Source organism: Harpia harpyja, chromosome 1 (assembly GCF_026419915.1).
Source record: "Harpia harpyja isolate bHarHar1 chromosome 1, bHarHar1 primary haplotype, whole genome shotgun sequence".
Lineage (NCBI taxonomy): Eukaryota > Metazoa > Chordata > Aves > Accipitriformes > Accipitridae > Harpia > Harpia harpyja.
In genome coordinates, this window is record NC_068940.1 from 31752206 (window position 1) to 31769550 (window position 17345).

Consider the following 17345-nt stretch of genomic DNA (forward strand, 5'->3'; position numbering starts at 1 on the left):
ATAATGCTTCCAAGCAGAGTCTGCCTGCAGGATTCTCTCTCATTTTTGTAAGTGCCCTCAGATGAAGCATAGCTCAGCAATGACGTAGCTGAAGAAATCCTCACCCTCCTTAACAGACAATATTTTACTAACAGGAAACATTCATTAGGCAGCACAGTGACACGTTCAGCTGAACACCCTACAGAAAGCCAATTCATTTGCATCGATACACTACACAGAAGCAAGGGTGGGGAAAGCAATGTATTCTATGATGTGAAACACAACACAAGGGTAGCAGATGCCTTCTAAGATGCACCAGCCTGCTTGTGTTTGCCCAGCCTATTTTTCGCAGGGCAAATTCAGAACACTTTAAGATGGAAGGCTAAATATCTCCAGCCTCTTTCAGACAGTCAGGTTTGTGTTTTCAGAGCTGGAGATGACCAGATCTGAGCTGCTGGTCTGTGATGGGTTCTGAGGCATTCTGTGCCCCGTTTATTATCCCTAGGCTGTCGATACCGAGCACTGATCACTTACTGGTCCTGTGCTGAACAGAAACTGTGTCGCTTCGAGCACCATCTTTGTAATAGGCCCAGATGGATATTTTATAGTCAGTGTTCTTCTGCAAGTCTGGGAGGACAGCACTTGCCACATTTCCAGCGATGGAGAGCTGCAGCAGGGGAAGAAATGAGTCAGTCGAGTTCCCAGGCATCCCCAAGCTAGTTCATGCCATCCAAGCATCTGGCTCACAGATTGCCCGTAGGCACAAATGAGTTAGCACTGGGCTTTGGGGACAAAGTCTACTGTTGTGGGTTGCGCACATCTAAGCAAAGGCAAAATTCCAGCCCTGATTAATGCAGAGTAGATGCCCATACATTGCTGCCTAATTATATTCAGCAGCTACTTCGGTACCACAATGCAGTACTCTGACACAAGGTAGTCAACCTGCCTGGAGTGCGAAATCCCTTTGCTCTGTTTCCAGCTTTCAGGTGTGCTGGGGACAGAAGCCCCTGTACACCCCAATTCCAGCCCAAATGTGAAGCATTTAAACTGCTGTTTGCACTCCTACTGAAAATAGAGGCTTGAGATGGAAGAGGTCACCGGGTCCATCCCTGCCCCTCCTGCACCAACTCTGTCTCTTGTCATTCTTCTCTGTGTGCTCCTCAGTTGGACCTCATCCTTCTTGAAGAGCAGTATCCCAAAAGTAGTCACTGCTTACCAGCACTGAGGAAAGCAGAAGTGGCTTCACCTGTCTTAGAGGCGATACCTCTAGCTATAAATACTTGAGTATTATCCTTGTCTTTTCCACAACAACTTGACATTGTGGGCTGGTGATTCTCTGCAACCCCAGATCTTTTTCTACTGAATTGCCTCTTAGCTATTTGTTCTACATCCTGTATACCTGTAGTTAATTATTCCTGCCTAAGCTTAATACTTTCTGCTTGTCCCTATTGAATTTCATCCTTGAGATTTTCCAGAACACTTCTGCAATCTTCCCAGAGCCTGTAGGGCTGTGTCCCGCTGTCCCTCCTGCTTCCAGCACTGAAGGTGACTGCTCCACTGAACAGAGCCAGACCCAGGACAGACCCTGTCTTACTCCATAGGTTCCTTCGACTGGGTGCTGCACAGTTTAATTGCTTGAGTGCATTAAGCTGAAGAGTTTTACACCGCCCTGTGCCACTCTTGCAGGTGAGTTCAGAGCCATCAAGCAGGCACAAAGCCAACCCAGCCTCCCCAGAGCTGTGTGTGGGTCCTTACCTCCTGAGGCTTCTCTCCACCAACTGTGCTCCATTTGATCTGATAGACAACCACATCGGAGGCAGCGACAGCTTCCCACTGCAGTCGGAGGCTGTTCCCAGAGAGCTCGGTAACCTTCAATGCACGTGGTGGGGGGACCTTTACTGAGGGATGCAGAAGGAAAACAAGCTGAAGTGTGGGCACTGACAGCGCCTCGTCAGAGCCAAGGTGGGGAGCAGATGGTTGGGGAGCAAAACATCTACCAAGCAGATGTCTGAGACCAGCCTGTCCTTCACTTCTTCAGACCCATATGACAACAGCCATCAGGACAGAGAGGGGTAAATTATTTTTAAAACCCTAATTAAGGAGGATTATCGCATTTGTGGAGAGGACATGTATCATGCTGGTATTGTAAAGGGGAGAAGGCTAGGAGGGCTCTCAAGGACACAGAGGTTAGTGATACAGCATGCTTTTTATTCATTTGCTTCCTTTCTTTATTCCTTCCACCTCATTTTAAACATAACACAGTTGGACATATTCCACACACAAAGAGCGACAGTCATCTGGGTTTTGTGCAAGGTTTTTGGCCATGAGCTGCTGGAACCAGTCTTCAAAACATCCCGGTTCAGACACACACAAGCCAATTTTGTCACCTGTTACTGAGACCAAAAGCATTTCCATTCCCTACTTACAAGTGGTAACATTGCCAGTAATCGGAAAGGAGTCCCCTTCATCATACGTCGATCTGACACTGATGAAGTATTGGGTGAGGGAGGACAAAGGTCTTAGGACAGTGGATGTTGCAGTACCAGGAACCTCTACCTGCAGTGGAGGAGTTGTATGAGTATTGTATGAGAAAGTCTGAGAGAGTTGGGGTTGTTCAGCCTGGAGAAGAGAAGGCTCCAGGGAGACATTATTGCAACCTTTCAATAGTTAAAGGGCGCTTATAAGAAAGATGGGGACAGACCTTTTAGTAGGGCCTGTTGCTATAGGACAAGGGGTAATGGTTTTAAACTAAAGGAGGGGAGATACAGGCTAGATACAAGGAATAAATTTTTTATGATGAGTGTGGTGAAACATGGGAACAGGTTGCCCAGAGAGGTGGTAGATGCCCCATCCCTGGACACATTCAAGAGCAGGTTGGACGGGGTTCTGAGTAACCTGATCGAGTTGAAGATGTCTCTGCTCATTTCAAGGGGGTTGGACTAGGTGCCCTTTAAAGGTCTTTTCCAACCCAAACTATTCTATGATTCGGAGAGGAGCATGAGTACAGCTGCAGAGGGGTTAACACATAGGTGGCAAACGCATCAAAAGTGCCTATTTCAGAGTTAAAACACTGCCAGCAGATAAGCCCTCCCTGAACCACACAGCTGAAGGAGAACAAGGCAGTATCTGACTTCCCAAGTTTCTTTTCCTTCCACCAACCCCTTGAGGACTCACCTCCCCAGCGTTGCTCCCTCTGCTAGAAACATAGGTGACATGGTGAGCTTTCACAGCTGGAGACGCAGCCTCCCAGCTGACTCGAACAGACGCATGGCTGAGCTCGGAGAAGCTCAGGTATCTGGGAGGACTCAAGGCCACTGCAACAACAGTTAGTGACAGCACTCCGAGTTTTTCACAGGCTGCACAATGGCAATGCCACCGGTTACCTCCTGCTGCTCTTAGATGACCCCACCTTGAACTAAGAGACTCATTCACCATGTGGGAAAATATTCTCTTTATGTCACTACCACACATGCCTCGGGGATGCCATGAAGGGCTACCTGGGCTTTAGGTGAAGAAACAGCCAAATAATTCCTTTTTTCTCCCCAGACAACAAAGACCTCAGGGAACAGCTCTTTCAGGAGTCCTTTTTTACCAGGGGAAAATCACTCCTTTTTCACAGCTCACCATGTAATTAGAGATCCCCTCGGGGACCAATATTCGCTTAAGATCAGGCAGGGAAGAGGCAGGGTGTTTACAAGCCACATGCACAATATGGGAAGCACCTCATTTAACACGTCTCCCCTGCCTTAAGTGTTTAATAACAACTCAGTAAGCAGTCGCAGCACTTACGGGTGGTTTCCTGGATGCTGGCTGGATCACTCGCATCTTCCCCGTACATGGCGTACACTGCGACAGAATACTCCGTGCTGGGTGACAGCCCGTCCAGTAGGACCTCAGGCTGGGCCACCTTCACCTGTCAACAGAGAGACATTTTGGGGTACCCTTCAGCTCTGGGGTACCCTTCAGCTCTAGGGTACCTGCCAATGCTGGCAAGAGAGCAAGACCTTACAGAGACACAGGCCAAGGTCCCTTGGGTTACACCAAGGGGACTTCTCCACTTTGGGACTTCACCACTTGGGTCGGTGCTCTACAGCAGTCAGTGCTCTGCCTCTCTTCCCAAGGGACACCGAGCACGTTTGAGGGGTACACATCACCTCCTCCTACCCTGGTCTGCAGAGGCGTAAGTCTCCTACACAAAAATGATGCTGCTGTTCTTGTTCTGGGTTAGATCAGTGGGCATGTGAAAGATGTGATCCCACTTTGCTCAGACACATGGAAAACTCTTGCAGAAGAGCTGCAAGCAGACCCATAGCAGCCGGCTTGCTGCCACCTGCCGCTAACGCAGCACAGCCACAGCTCTCCTCCTAAAGCCTGCTCGCTGCAGAAATGTGCCCCAGAGACTTTTAGGAGTCTGCACGCAACCGAGCACAGTTTGATAAAAGGCTGGGAACATTTTAATGCTGGTTTTGTAGACATCCCCTAGCCTTAGAGCATTGCACTCTTACAGTGAGTAGGTCAGGTAACTGCAGAAATGTTCTAATAGGCTAAATACAATTTTAAAGGTTGGTCTCTCTTCAAATGTTCTGAATCTTTAAAAAAACCCACAATTATGCACTGAAAGCAGAGTATAAGCATTAATTGCTTTGTTTTGAAAACTGTCCTGCAATTGCTCCTATTGCTGTGCATTCAGAGGGGGGGAAATCTGAGTCAAAGAGCCAATACATGTCCCCCCCACTGTTTGGGTTTTTTTTAAATTCACATCCTCAGCCTACAGGTACTCCAGATAACTCATTAAAATGCACACATGACAAAGGGTTCTTAGCTGTTTTTAAGGATTTTCCATTCATCGAGTGTTGTTTTATTCTTATGCAGTGTCGTAGGTCTGGTTTTAGAGGTCATTGAAAACTGCCCTAACAAATTTGCAATTAACATTTTAAGACAAACACAGTCAAGACATTAATGTACAGCCTCAAGGATTCAGCGATTACACTTGGGGCTGCAAAGATGTGAGTTCAGTGCCTGGGTTTCCAGGGCCCCATGAGACAGCCAGTTCTCTCCCTATGCCTTAATTTCCCACGTGAAAACCTCACAGTTATAAATTGCTTTCAGATACACCATAAAAAAAAAAAAATCTTCCATGAAAGATGTTGCTGGCAAAAACCCTGACACTTTTTTTTTTTAAACACATGATACCAATTCACAAAGGTTAGAGCTAGAACGAAACTCAGCCCAGACAGAGAAAAAATGATATTATCATTGTTCTCATGAAATCTACCTCCGTTGTATAGTCCTCTGCTCCATCGGGGGCTGCGGAGCAGAGCACCAGGTACTGCGTGGCTCCCTGGGCTGCCTTCCAGCTCAGCCTGATACTGTTGTGGCTCAGCTCAGAGACGCGCAGGGAGCGAGGGGAAGACAAAGGCACTGCAGGGAAAAACAAGGCAGAAAGATATCTTCAGTGTACGAGGTCTGTGACACCTCAGACCCTAGAGGAGACCTGGCTTTGCAATAGCTACTGCAAGCTGGTGGACATCTACCCCACATCTAACACAGTGGAGCAGCCACTTTATAGACAATAGGTTGAATTCACTTGGAGCCCAAGGATAAAAAAGCAGCGATGGGTTGCAAGCTATTTCTAGCATGGTGTGTTACTGCCACATCAGCGGTCTCCTTTGCAGAACGACGTAGGTGGAAAGGGACCCCTGAGGTCTCTGGTCCAACCTGCTGCTCAAAGAGCAGGTTGCTCAGGATCTTGTCTGGTCAAGTTCTGAACAACTCCACAGATGGAGATAGCTGTAGACAGAGTGATCTTGAGGAAGAAGGAAAAATGCAATGTCCGGCTCCAGACTGAGATGGTCGCAAAGGAGCTTTTTTCACCTATCATAACCATGCATTGGCATAATTGTCTCTACTCACGACCTACATGTGGAGGTGACGCCTCTCAGCCCATCCCCAACAACTGTGTCATAAATAGGAAACACCGACACCAGATACTCCGTGTGCGAGGTCAAATTGGAAAGCCGCAAAGAGGAGACTGCTCCATCTAAAAGCACCTGAAAGCACAAAGGAGGGCTGTCAGGACAGGGAGGTGCTAGCCGCTCTTTAGCAAGGGAATGGCTGAACTGGCCTTCCCTAGCAAGCGTGGCTTCTTTGTGGCAGAGCTATGCCCAGAAACATGAAGTCCAGTTGCCCTCTGAATTTTGTGCCAGCTAGCATCTCTCCAGAATAGAGAGGTAAGAGGCAATAAGCATTCCTCTAAGGCTGGGATCTGTGCAAACGCAAAGCAAAAGACTCTAATCATGCTCTCACTGAAATCAAAGTAAATCCACCAACAAATTGGATTTGCTTTTCTAAGTCATATCCATCACAGATGAGCATCCTTGGACAGCTCTGTGTGCCTCAGTGTCCTCTTTGAGTCAAAACAGATGTTTTAGGGAGGGGATGACACTCCGTAAGTGAAAAATTGGTGTCAGCATGGCTTGCAGTATTTCTAGCAAGATGATATTTACCCCATTTCTTCTTCTGTCTTGTCATCCTATCAGCTGATCACATTTACACTCATTGTGCATTTAATTTCATCTCTGGCTTTAGCTGATGTCCCACAAGAACTGTACCTCTCCCCTCATCTTTTTGTCTACTCAAATCTACTTAAATTTCCAGCCACCACCTGGAAGATACTGCAGTCTCAGATGTGAGAAAGGTCTCTCACCTCTTTGGGGATACCACCCTTAGATGGATAATACACAATCCGGTATTTCTTTGGTGGTCTCGGAGGAGGACTCCAGGTCAAGTACATGCTCTTAGAGGTCACAGCTGATATTTTAAGGTCACTTGGGCTCAGCTGGGGACCCATGTTCACAGGGATATCTTTCACAGTGCTGCCTAGGAATTAAAACCAGAGTTACTTTCTTATATTCAGACTTCTCATGCCAAATGTTCTTTCTAGCTCATAAATATGAGTGACATTTTTCACATCAAGTTACAGTCTCCTTCCCTATAGAAACTGTTCCAAACTGCTCTGAAATAAATATTTAAAAACTGGGCATACAGAGAACATGCTGTGTATTTTGCTGGGTGCTGGGAATACTTTTTCAATACAAGTCTGCATTTTTGCGTGTATCCAAAAGATGACCCAGCTTTCCTCAATCAGGAGAATTTCTCAAAATGACCAAGCAGAAGTTATTTTGATTTCTTTTTTGAGCAGCCCGTCTTTCTTTAGCCTAATCTGCACCTTTGAAAAATGTCTAATTATATCAAACAAGTACAAATCAATAAGGCTGAATCAATTTATTTATATGAATCTCCAGAGCATTAAAATAAAAGTATGCTTGAAAGTTAGACTTTCCCATTCTCCTTAGGCCAATCTTAGAGCAGAGACAGATGGAAATATGTACACAATATTTCTCCTGAGGATCTAAGCTAACATCTGGAGTGGTTCTTCACTCCCTTGTTCATCATGCAAGCTGCTCTCCAGCAAAGGAAAGAAACAGGCTGTCTGGTTTTAACTTGAAAATGCCTTGGAGAGCCATCATTTAAAGTAAAGTGTGGAGAAAAAAAAATGTGTTTAGATGTTTTTTCATCTCCTCTTCCTACCTCCACATTTCCTCCATACACTCTCCCTAATACATTCTCAGATTAGCTCTTCTGCTTTTTCTGCCTCCTCTTGGTTGGAAGAAACTTAGAAAAGGAGATGGTTACAACACATTTATCACACCATATGATAATGGAAGAGAGAAAAGAAGTCCCGTCTTCCCTACAATGGTAGATACTGTCATTAGGTGATTATATCCACCAAGAGTTACCCAAACCCCTGGTAGGAATGGCTGTTGCCTGTATTGGCTCACGGGCCAAAAGCAGATAACTAAACCAAGAGCATCAGAATGGAAACATCTACAGGTAACTTCTCTCTGTGACACGTTAGAGACAGCAGGGAGTCTGCGGTAGAGTGAGAGTGGTAGAACTGCATCCAGACGGTCTTGTAGAAGGCAATGATCACAGGAGAAACTGGCCAACACATTGACATGGCAAGGACCGTTGTCGGGCAGCAAGAGGGCTGAGCAAGGACATCAGCACTGGAGGAGAAGAGTTAGATGGTGCTGACAGGGTGGCGGAGCTCATGGAGGGAAAGGTATGAGAAAGGGTCAGTCCTGATGGCAAGGAAGGTGGATGGTGAGCAGAAGGAAGCTCAGCCCTCCCTGAGGAGGTTTCACTTCACCTGCGTTTTCCTTGTTGCTCTTCTCTTTGATCCTGGTGCACAGGACCCGGTTGAGCCTGCCAACTAGAGAGCTCAGCAGTGGGAAATCCAGCACGTTGTACACGGTGAGCCCCAGAGGCTCCGAGGCCACCTGCTTCAGCTCTGCCTCGTCCGCGTTCTTCACCCCTGCAACCAGAGCAGAGAACGAGACTGAGAAAACTCCCCAGAGAGGAACAGCTTCTGCATCCTGCTTCTGTGTTGTTTGTTCAGGGGCAGGATGGGTCCACCATCGTCCTGCTCTCCAAGCAGAGCCTCCCAGTCATTCCAGTGGGGTGGTGGTGACTGAGAGTGGCCTTGGGCTTCCCTGCAGCAACAGCCCCAGTCCAGCCTGGGAAGGGCTTTCAGCTCTATGGGCTCAGAAGGTCTTTTGTGGCCTGGAGACAGTCCAGTGAATCCTCCTGTTTTCCTGCCTCCTCATCACTTGCAGGCATTGCTACTGGGAAGGCAGATATTTTTTCACCCTAAGAGGCAGTTGGCATAAATGAGGGAAGGAGTGAATGAATAAACAACAATTTTATATCTATGAGGTGCCAGCGCTCCCCACAGAGAGTCTGTTTTTCATCAGAACATCACATTGCATTTCAAGAGTGTCAGGGATGAGCAAAAATCAGACCATTTATTTAGCAGAACCCCACCATCACAGAGTATCCTCCATTCCTATCCTTCTGCTCCCCACCCTCATTAACCCTCTGCAGACCAAGCTCCACAGCATACAACTTACTTTGCTTCCCAGTGCTAGGCTCAAGGTTGCCTTAATATTGCCCAAGCAGTACCATTGCCAGATGGGGACCCCACCTGGTTTCTCAAGACCAAGACCATTACCTTAACAGCTTTGCTAGCCTCCTTCTCCCTTGTTCTTGCAGTGAGAACCAAGGTGCTATTGAGATTAATACTCAGGTCCTGATGTCTAAGGACCAAACAACATGATCTTCCTCTAACCAGAGAGGAAAGGCAAAGACCCCAGCCAGGGACAGATCTCCAAGTGATTTCAGGTACACAGATGTTAGTCTGTTGTGCCGCACAAGATACAGCCGAGGCTCAGCAGCTCCACTCGTTCCATGAAAGGAATCACAGTGCCAGCCACTTAGCTACATAACACTATGCAATAAACTTTTGCTTGTGTGTTCCTGACATAAATTAGCACTTAAAGTTTTGGCGACTGCAATTTTATGAGAGTTTTCTATGTTACTTCATTGCTCATGTGTTAGTCTCTAGCAGACTCATGTAGTCATCAAGGACAGAGCTGCTCAAGGCCATTTCGTGTCTCATTATTGCTGCTGGATAGTGAAGAACACATAACAATATTATTCAGAGAAATGGGAAGTTGTGAGAGGCAGTAATTGTAAAGGAGGTCTCCTGCTCTCCCCAACACAATGTTCTGTTGCCTAATTCCACAGCTGAGAATATTGTTGTCATGGCACAGGTCTCTGAGGCTTACAAAGGTCTTTAGATGGGAGGTGTGAAATCTCTCATGTGAATGAATGTTTTTTCTAAACAAACAAAATAGCCTTTGAAAACGCTGCCTGTGCTGAATAAATGAGTTAATTTTCATCTCAGCCACAATGTAATGAGTTCTTACCCACTACCTTAGTTTTACAGACCCAGGTTGCTTCTATCAAAGTTGAGGGAACATAACCTTCGATTTGAAGATCATCAAAAGTAGGTTGGCTTTGTCCTACGGCTTATCGATGGCTGTGATCTTACCAATGGCAAATATCTCTATGCCCAGGTTTTTCAAGGTCTGAGCAGCCAGGTTGGCATCATCCTGGGATTTTCCATCAGTCAGGAGTATTACCAACTTCACGGCTTCTAGCCGGGCACCAGCATCTGGTTTCAGATTCTGCTCCAGGACGTGGGTCAGTGCCAGACCTGGGGAGGAGCAGAGATGGATGGTGTGCTACAGCACAGACAACCCCCCCTGCCTTTACTCTTTTCTGTGCTCCCCAGTGGCTTTGGTCCCCATGGATATCATCCCACAGGATCAGCCTCCCCCACTGCAGCCACACAGATCATTTAGCAGAGACCTGCGAGATGGAGTTACCTGTGAAGGTGTTGCCGCCCTTGTACCGCAAATTTCTCACGGCCTCCAGCACCTGGTCCCTTGTAGAGTAAGTGCTCAGATCCCACTCTGTGCGGGGATCGCTGCTGTACTGGGACAGCCCTGGGGAAGGTAAGAGCTATGGGCATCATGCGAGCCAAGGTAAGCTGCAAGAGGAGACCCGTTTTGGGGAGGTGGTGTCAGGCTTGCCATGGAGGATGCCACGAAATAATGAAAGGGAGTGGGGGTGAGCAGATTCAGTTTCTAGCTCCACTTCTCTGCATGGTCCTTGTCATGCTGGCAGCAAGGGGATGCCTCAGACCCCACTGGGTACAGAGGGACTTGCCCCTGCAGTGATGCTCTGAAATATTTGATAAGGTCTTGATGTTAATGGGCTTCAAACTAGTCAGCTGCAAGGAGTGGGAAGGATTTACGCTGTCCTGTTTCATGTACAGCCTGTCCAGCGTCAGCATCACTCAGAGCTGGAAGCAGCGCCGTTCTTAGCTGAACTCAGAGCAACTCCAGCACGGCATTGCCACCGCATCTGTCTGTGCAGTGCTGTGGAGGCTGAGCACCTCGTCAGAGGTAGGTAGCAAATCCCAAACGCATCTCAGCACCAACACTTGACCTGGTGCTGCCCAGAAAATATTGCTTCTGTTCACTATTACAGCCACTAGAGGCCAGGGCTTGCTACCAGGTGGGAAAAGTTGTCAAGAGCAGCAAGCAGGACACCACCCTAAAGGAATAAAAGCTCCTTAGAGGAGCACATAACCACAGGAACAGAGCCCAAGGCTCCTTCAAACACAGACTTCCCAAGGTCAGGAAACAGGAAAGTGTCCTACCTACTCTTATCTTGTCTTGGGCAATACTGAATGGGGAAATCAGATTGCTCAGAAACTCCTTAATGAGCTTGAAATTGTTGCGTCCAATGCTCCAGGATCCATCCACAAGCAGGATGATATCAGTCATTGCAGATGTGTTGCACTGAAACTGGGAACCTGGAGGGTATAAGGTTTGATATTGAGAGAAACAATTGTAAAGGAGGAAAAACTGCTTCAGTTTTAAGATAAAAAGAAAATCTGCAGCGAAGGGCCTTGTCTGGGTGGTGGATTGGACCATCTGCCAGCCTGACGCATCCCAGCATCTTGGGAAAACCACATGGCTGAGGTAACCCATCTCAGTACCAAGAAATTGAATGGTGTGCAGCTGCATTTCTGCAAAGAATGGGTTAAAGCTGTCAAGAAGTCTGTGCCTAACCCAAACACTGCTCTCTGCAAGCTGTCAGCTCCATTACGTCTCAGCCCCAGCCCAGCGCTTCCCTTTTATCTAGCCTAAGTCTCCAAGAATTGCAGGTGATTGTTTAATTCCATTCCATCACAAGATTCCCTGTGGGCTATAATTATTTCGTGGCTTTATATTAAATCCAATCTCTCCGTAAAAACCTGCTGGCATCACAGATACTCAAGCCCTGCCTTTCTCCCCACCCCAGACCTGCAGCTTAACAGAGGATAAGACAGGGCATGTTGCTGATTGAATGCATTTTCCCCGAATATTTTTCGGATGGGGGATCTTTCATCTTTGGTGGAGGGAAATAGATGATCCCATCAAGATTCAGTGGGCTGCAGAGAGGTTACTCTCCTATCTCTTTTCACAGCCATGGATTCCTATTGGTCTCAAGGGACAAAATGAGGATGCTCTGGCCAATCCCATTCCCACCACTTCAACAGTGCTGTGAGCCATCTGCCCTGCCACAGTCTCAGCTGATGAATCTGAATGATCATCATGGATCAGTTATCCGTGAAACATGAAGAACAAGTCCAGAAGGTGGAGCAGGTTGGGTAATGAACATCACTTATGTGCTCCTCTCCTTCTGAAGGCTTGGGAAGGTCCATGGCTAGGGAGTCTGTTGAAGAATACAAACTCTTACATGGATCTGTCAGAAGCAGGAGGAGTTGGCAACATGAATAGAGAGAATAGTGGCAAATCAATAAATTAAACCGTCTGGAAAGAATTTTTGGTCTAGTTCCAGTTTGCCTTAAAATCTGTGATGTTCTGCAGAACTCCAAACTTCTCCAGTTATTCCTGACAGTTCCTCAAAGCATGACCTAGCAATTAAAAGCACTATGAGCAGCATCTGTACTCTTGAAAATCTTGGTGACAGCAAGACGTGTTTGAAACCCCTCTCACCTCGCCTCAATGAATCCTTTGGGGCTTTTTCTTTTCCTAGAGACTCTCGCTCCGAGTTTGCAGGAGTGCGCTGGGATGATCTTGTGGTTGTTGGTGTCGCTCCTGTCACGCTGGCCTCCAAACCGGGCTGGTTTCTTGTGGTTTCTCCCGAGCCCTTTGGCTGAGTCCCCTTCTGCCTTTTCTTTTCAGCTTTGTCCTTTGCTGTGCTCCAAAGAGAAAAAAACCCATTGTCCCTAGGTGTATTATCCCCATGCAACCTGCTGCAGTCGTCAGCTGATTTCAGCCACATTTGACAGAGGTGTAGGGGGCTCAGGGAGGATAAAAGTCCTACAACCTTTTGCAAATGGGTGGTTAGACAGAGAAGACAATCTTCGTTCATGCCTCTCTGAGAGGGCTGCAGGCGGACTCATGAGTTGATAATAATGTCAGTAATGGATCACATCAAAAGTTTGTCCTTGCCATTATCTTTGCTGATGAAAAATAAGGAATGTTTATAAAACATAAACGAGGGGAAACATGTCATGGCACCTGATACCCACGGTACTCTCCAGACCTCAGCAATGTGTGACTCAGAAACATCCTATGTTACTGTCAGTCTTCTTGTATAATGGCCCTGATGGATCTTTCTTCCATCAACATGTATAAATGTTTTTTTGAACCCATGCAAACCTTATTGGTAGACACATGAGAATCTATGCAGTTATATGCAGTCCCCAGCTGTAGGGGAGAGCTCACACCTTCTTGTAGACCATCTGCAGCCTAGGAAATCAGGCATCATTAGCCCCAGTGCTTTGGGAGCAGCTTGTTCTCAAAGGATCCGCTCTCATTTGAAGGATTTGACTCTAGCTGCTTAATTTGAATACCTGTCACTCCCAGGAACGCATGGATGTGCTTTGTCAGGCTGGACAGTTTGGCTAGCACGAGGGGCAAATAGGTTTAGGTTGCTTACTGTGTTCTTGTGGTTCAGAGAGGCACGCAAGGGATGAGACTGGGCTAGCATGTCTCACTGAATGAATGTCCCTGATGAAGTAGGGGTTGCAGGGGGAGGGTGGGATTGGTTTTAGGGACAGCTGTGCACCCACCTGGCTGTGTCAAGACAGCATTCAGGGGTGGTGGGGTGGCCTCTGCCACCCCGCTGTGCTCGGCTGCTGAGCTCCCCGAAGAGGTGAGATTCTTTCCTGAAGCAGCTCCTGAGTTTCTTCGGTTATTTCTAGTCTGGGATGCATTTTTTAGCTCCTCTACTGTAGGAAAACCAAAAACAGGGAGAAAGAGTCAATCTAGACATGTCTGTGAGTCACAGTCCATCCTTCATCTCCTGGGCCTTCACCATCCCCCTTTCTAACCTTTCCACCAAAATAATAACAGGCTCTGTGATTGCAGCATAGTCTACAGGGCATACGCTGGAGGATGAGCTCTTCGGAGCCACATCTCCAAGAACCTCGGAAGCTCTCTGAATGGTAAAATGTAGTGCTATCTACTTACTCACAAATTTCCTCTTGGCAAACAGGGCTTCCTGGGAGCCGTTGAGCACATAGACCTGCAGCGTGTATTCCTTGGTAGGGCTCAGCCCCCCCACTGTGGCTTTGGGAGTCTTGGTTTTCAGCATGACTTCTTGCTCCGAGTCCCCTGAGGTGGGATGAAACCACAGTTCAGAGACTGTTAGAACTTAAATTTAAGCTGACAGTAGCAAAAGCACAGCTGAAATGCAGGGAATGTCTGCCTAGGGACCTCAGTCAACTCTTTCTTTTTTTTATTATTTATTTTGTGAATCTCTGATTTTTACTCTTTTTCTCAATCCAGAGTTGAGAACATTTGGGTTTTTTTAAATCCCTGATACATGCCCAAAATGGAAAACCAGTTCCCATCCAACATTAGTGCAGTTATCACCAATTTCTCAGTTGCTGAGTGAAAAGCTGGTCTTAAGACGGTAAAGACTGGGCAGTTACTAGTAAAAACTGCTTATGAAAACACCCAACCAATTGATGTGCTTGAGGTCATACATGAGAAAGTGAGGAAGTGGCTTGGTGGTTTTGGAGGTCATCCCTAGCACTTGGGACTCCTCTTACTTATCCCAGCCACTCTCGCTGTGCCGTCTCTGCAAGCCCCATCTCTCCCAAGGGCAGCTGCTCTCTGCAAGGAGACAGCTCATTTCTGGGGCCGGCACTGCCTCCAGACACCTCCAGTCATATCTTGGGGCTGTGGGACCTGTCCTGGGGCTGTGGGACCTGTCCTGGGGCTGTGATGCCTCAACCAGCCAGGAACTGGGGCATTTCTGTGCTGGCACAGCATCCAGCAGATAAAGCAAGGCAGCTCTGCAAAGCAGCAGCCAGCGCTGCACCAGGGTCTCCGTGCTACACAAAACAAAGGGAGAGAGGCAAACTAGCTCCCTAAAAACCTCTGGTCTATGAGATTTAAACTATGGACATGGATGTGTTTCTGACCCAGCCATCCCTGCGCTCATGCCTAGGGCTGGAGACTGGAGATGGAGCTCCCCAGCCTACGCAGAGGGAAAGCCTCAGGCATGTGCCGGGAGCGCTGGCGGGGATTCCCTGCATTCCCGGGATGCTCATCGTTCTTCACGGAGCTGAGGCCCAGGGAGGAGCAGGGCAGGGAAGGAATGAGAAACCTCCTGCTCCAGCTTGGGAAACAGGTGGGGGCTGAGCTAAAAGCGGGTGTATGATCACAAGAGCTCTGCTGCACGCACTCCTGCTTGGCAGCTCCCTTCTCCGGCTCGCTGGGAGAGCGGCAGCAACCGAAAACCAAATGCCAGCCAAGACTAAGGTTGCCTCCAACCGTTGCTCCCCACCGAGGGATGTCGTGTCCTTCCAACACCACCAGGTTCAGTGTCCAAAGTTGGAGAGCTGGAGCTCGGCTGGGGCAAGGAGCCAGGGGGCTCAGCCCCCCCCACACACATGGGATCAAGGACTTCCAGACAATGAACCTTTCCTCGTCTTTTTTTCCTTACACAGTCCCAAAAAGCAACACTTTCTGGCTAAGGCTTTCCCCTAGGATGAAAGGGGATGAATGTCATCTCCCTCTTGTGAATGAGTGATAAAGGGACTGTGCCTGCACTGACATGGCACTACGGACTGCTCTCACGGTGGCCAGAAAGTCTTCTTGTTCATGCTGCGTGTACAGCCCAGTGGAAAGTTTTGAACTTGGTAATCAACACTTGAAACCGGAGCAACCAGTGGATAATTCCCTCTGCCTCATCTCTATCACCTTAAGATCTAAATAATGCTCTTACTTAAGTCATGTTGTCCCCCAGTCAAAAGGTGGAGCTCAGTCCCTCACTCATACACAAATCTCTGCTGGGTCTGACATCCAACCCATTAGCACATACCTGCCATGGGCTTTACCCGGACTTTGTAGCCATTGATGTTCCCTTCAGTCTCTTTCCATTTCATTTGGAGCCTGTCTTCCGAAAGGACAGTGAGTTTCAGCCGGCCTGACCCTGGGGAGGAGGAGACGTGTCCGTGCTGTTATGGAGGCAATTCCTCCCTCTGTATATGCACCCACAAAACACCACATATGCTATCATCTCCTCTACGGACATGGGAACAGTTGCAGTGCAGAGGAAACCTTCACCATCCCATGCAAGTCCTCAGCATCCCCTGATGCTGCATGGAAACTTCTGCAGTCCCCCTGCACCTCTGCTAGGAAACCCACCATGAGTCACTGCAAATCTGTAGCCTCCACCCTATGCGAAGAGGAGTTTCTCAGGCGCTCAGATAAGACCTTAATAGATACTGCTGCAAACAGGGAAAACGGCCTACCATAGAGGTGAGGGCTTTCTCTGCACCCCTCACATTTTGGAGGACTCTCCTGGGAGCTTTCATGCAGAATGGTTTTTTTCAGCAAGTGTGTTTAGTGCAAACATCTGACGTGGGAGGGTGGGAAATAGATAAAAGGGCTCAGTGAGGCCCTTCAATAGTCTTGGGCTGCTGAGGAATACAAAAATTCCCCAGGTGATGGATCCCATACTTCTGCAGATAGATCACTTCAGAGGCATCTCCAAGGACCAGTTGGGTTTAGAAAGAAAAAAAAAAGGGGGGGGGGGAGAAAAAGAAAGAAAACCTGATTGTTTTTCTACAGTTCCTGGCAAGTCCATAACTCATGGGCACCAGCTTGTATCAATTTGCTGCAGGGAGCAGCAAACTAAATAACAAATCCTAAGGAAAAAAATAAAATCAGACAAGGAGGTAAAAAGAAGAAAGAGCACATTCCCTTATCATCTCCAGATTTCACAGATATCTTTTAAACCCCAGCTAGATGTCTGAACTCATATGTCACTCTTTGAATCAATGATTCCTTGGTAAAACATAGCTGTACTGTCGTACAAATGTCACCATATGAAACCTTTTCACTTGGCTGGATATAGGATGGCAACTCAGCAGATTTATTTCCCCTCCTTCCCGACACTGTACCTACAGCTGCCTTTCCAGCAGTCTGCCCTAATTTGCAATGAGTGAGCGCATCCTTTGCCTGTGCACTGTAAGCATCTGCACTCAAACACCCCCCTCATTTGCAGTTGTTACCAATCTCTTTCCCTTTACCATTACTCATAAAAAAAGCTTAGGGTGACCTGGAGTGTCCGGCTCAGTGCTGGCAAACTGTGTTGCACAGGACTCCTCAAATCCCTAATCTGGTCTTGCATGATGCCCAGACATCTCCTGACATCTTTGCCATGAAGTCACAGCCCAGAAAACAGTGAGAGCTGGCAGTGAGGGCTTGCTTGTCTCAGCCCAACATCTGTGCCTTAACCTTTCCTTGCAGAGACTTCCTGCAGGCTGCCCAACAAGCAGATAACTATTTTGGGGAAACAAAGCTCAGATTCACATCTCAGCCCGGGCAAATCTGAAGGGGAAGAAAGAAAGAAAACATGGGGAA

The 17345-nt window shown here is 47.6% G+C and overlaps 1 protein-coding gene across 1 annotated transcript in view; it reads right to left on the reverse strand.

Moving 5' to 3' along the window:
- The window catches only part of COL20A1 (collagen type XX alpha 1 chain), a 52371-nt gene that overhangs the window by 30031 nt on the left and 4995 nt on the right, over positions 1-17345 (reverse strand). The window contains exons 3-18 of the mRNA XM_052785515.1: positions 15799-15909; positions 13938-14081; positions 13538-13696; positions 12456-12656; positions 11111-11266; positions 10272-10391; positions 9935-10099; positions 8192-8356; positions 6686-6858; positions 5900-6029; positions 5255-5400; positions 3769-3892; positions 3154-3293; positions 2406-2535; positions 1735-1877; positions 514-646 (exon numbers count right to left, since the gene is read on the reverse strand). Coding sequence (XP_052641475.1) covers positions 514-646; positions 1735-1877; positions 2406-2535; positions 3154-3293; positions 3769-3892; positions 5255-5400; positions 5900-6029; positions 6686-6858; positions 8192-8356; positions 9935-10099; positions 10272-10391; positions 11111-11266; positions 12456-12656; positions 13538-13696; positions 13938-14081; positions 15799-15909 — 2340 coding nt within the window. The remainder of the gene's footprint in view (positions 1-513; positions 647-1734; positions 1878-2405; positions 2536-3153; positions 3294-3768; positions 3893-5254; positions 5401-5899; positions 6030-6685; positions 6859-8191; positions 8357-9934; positions 10100-10271; positions 10392-11110; positions 11267-12455; positions 12657-13537; positions 13697-13937; positions 14082-15798; positions 15910-17345) is intronic.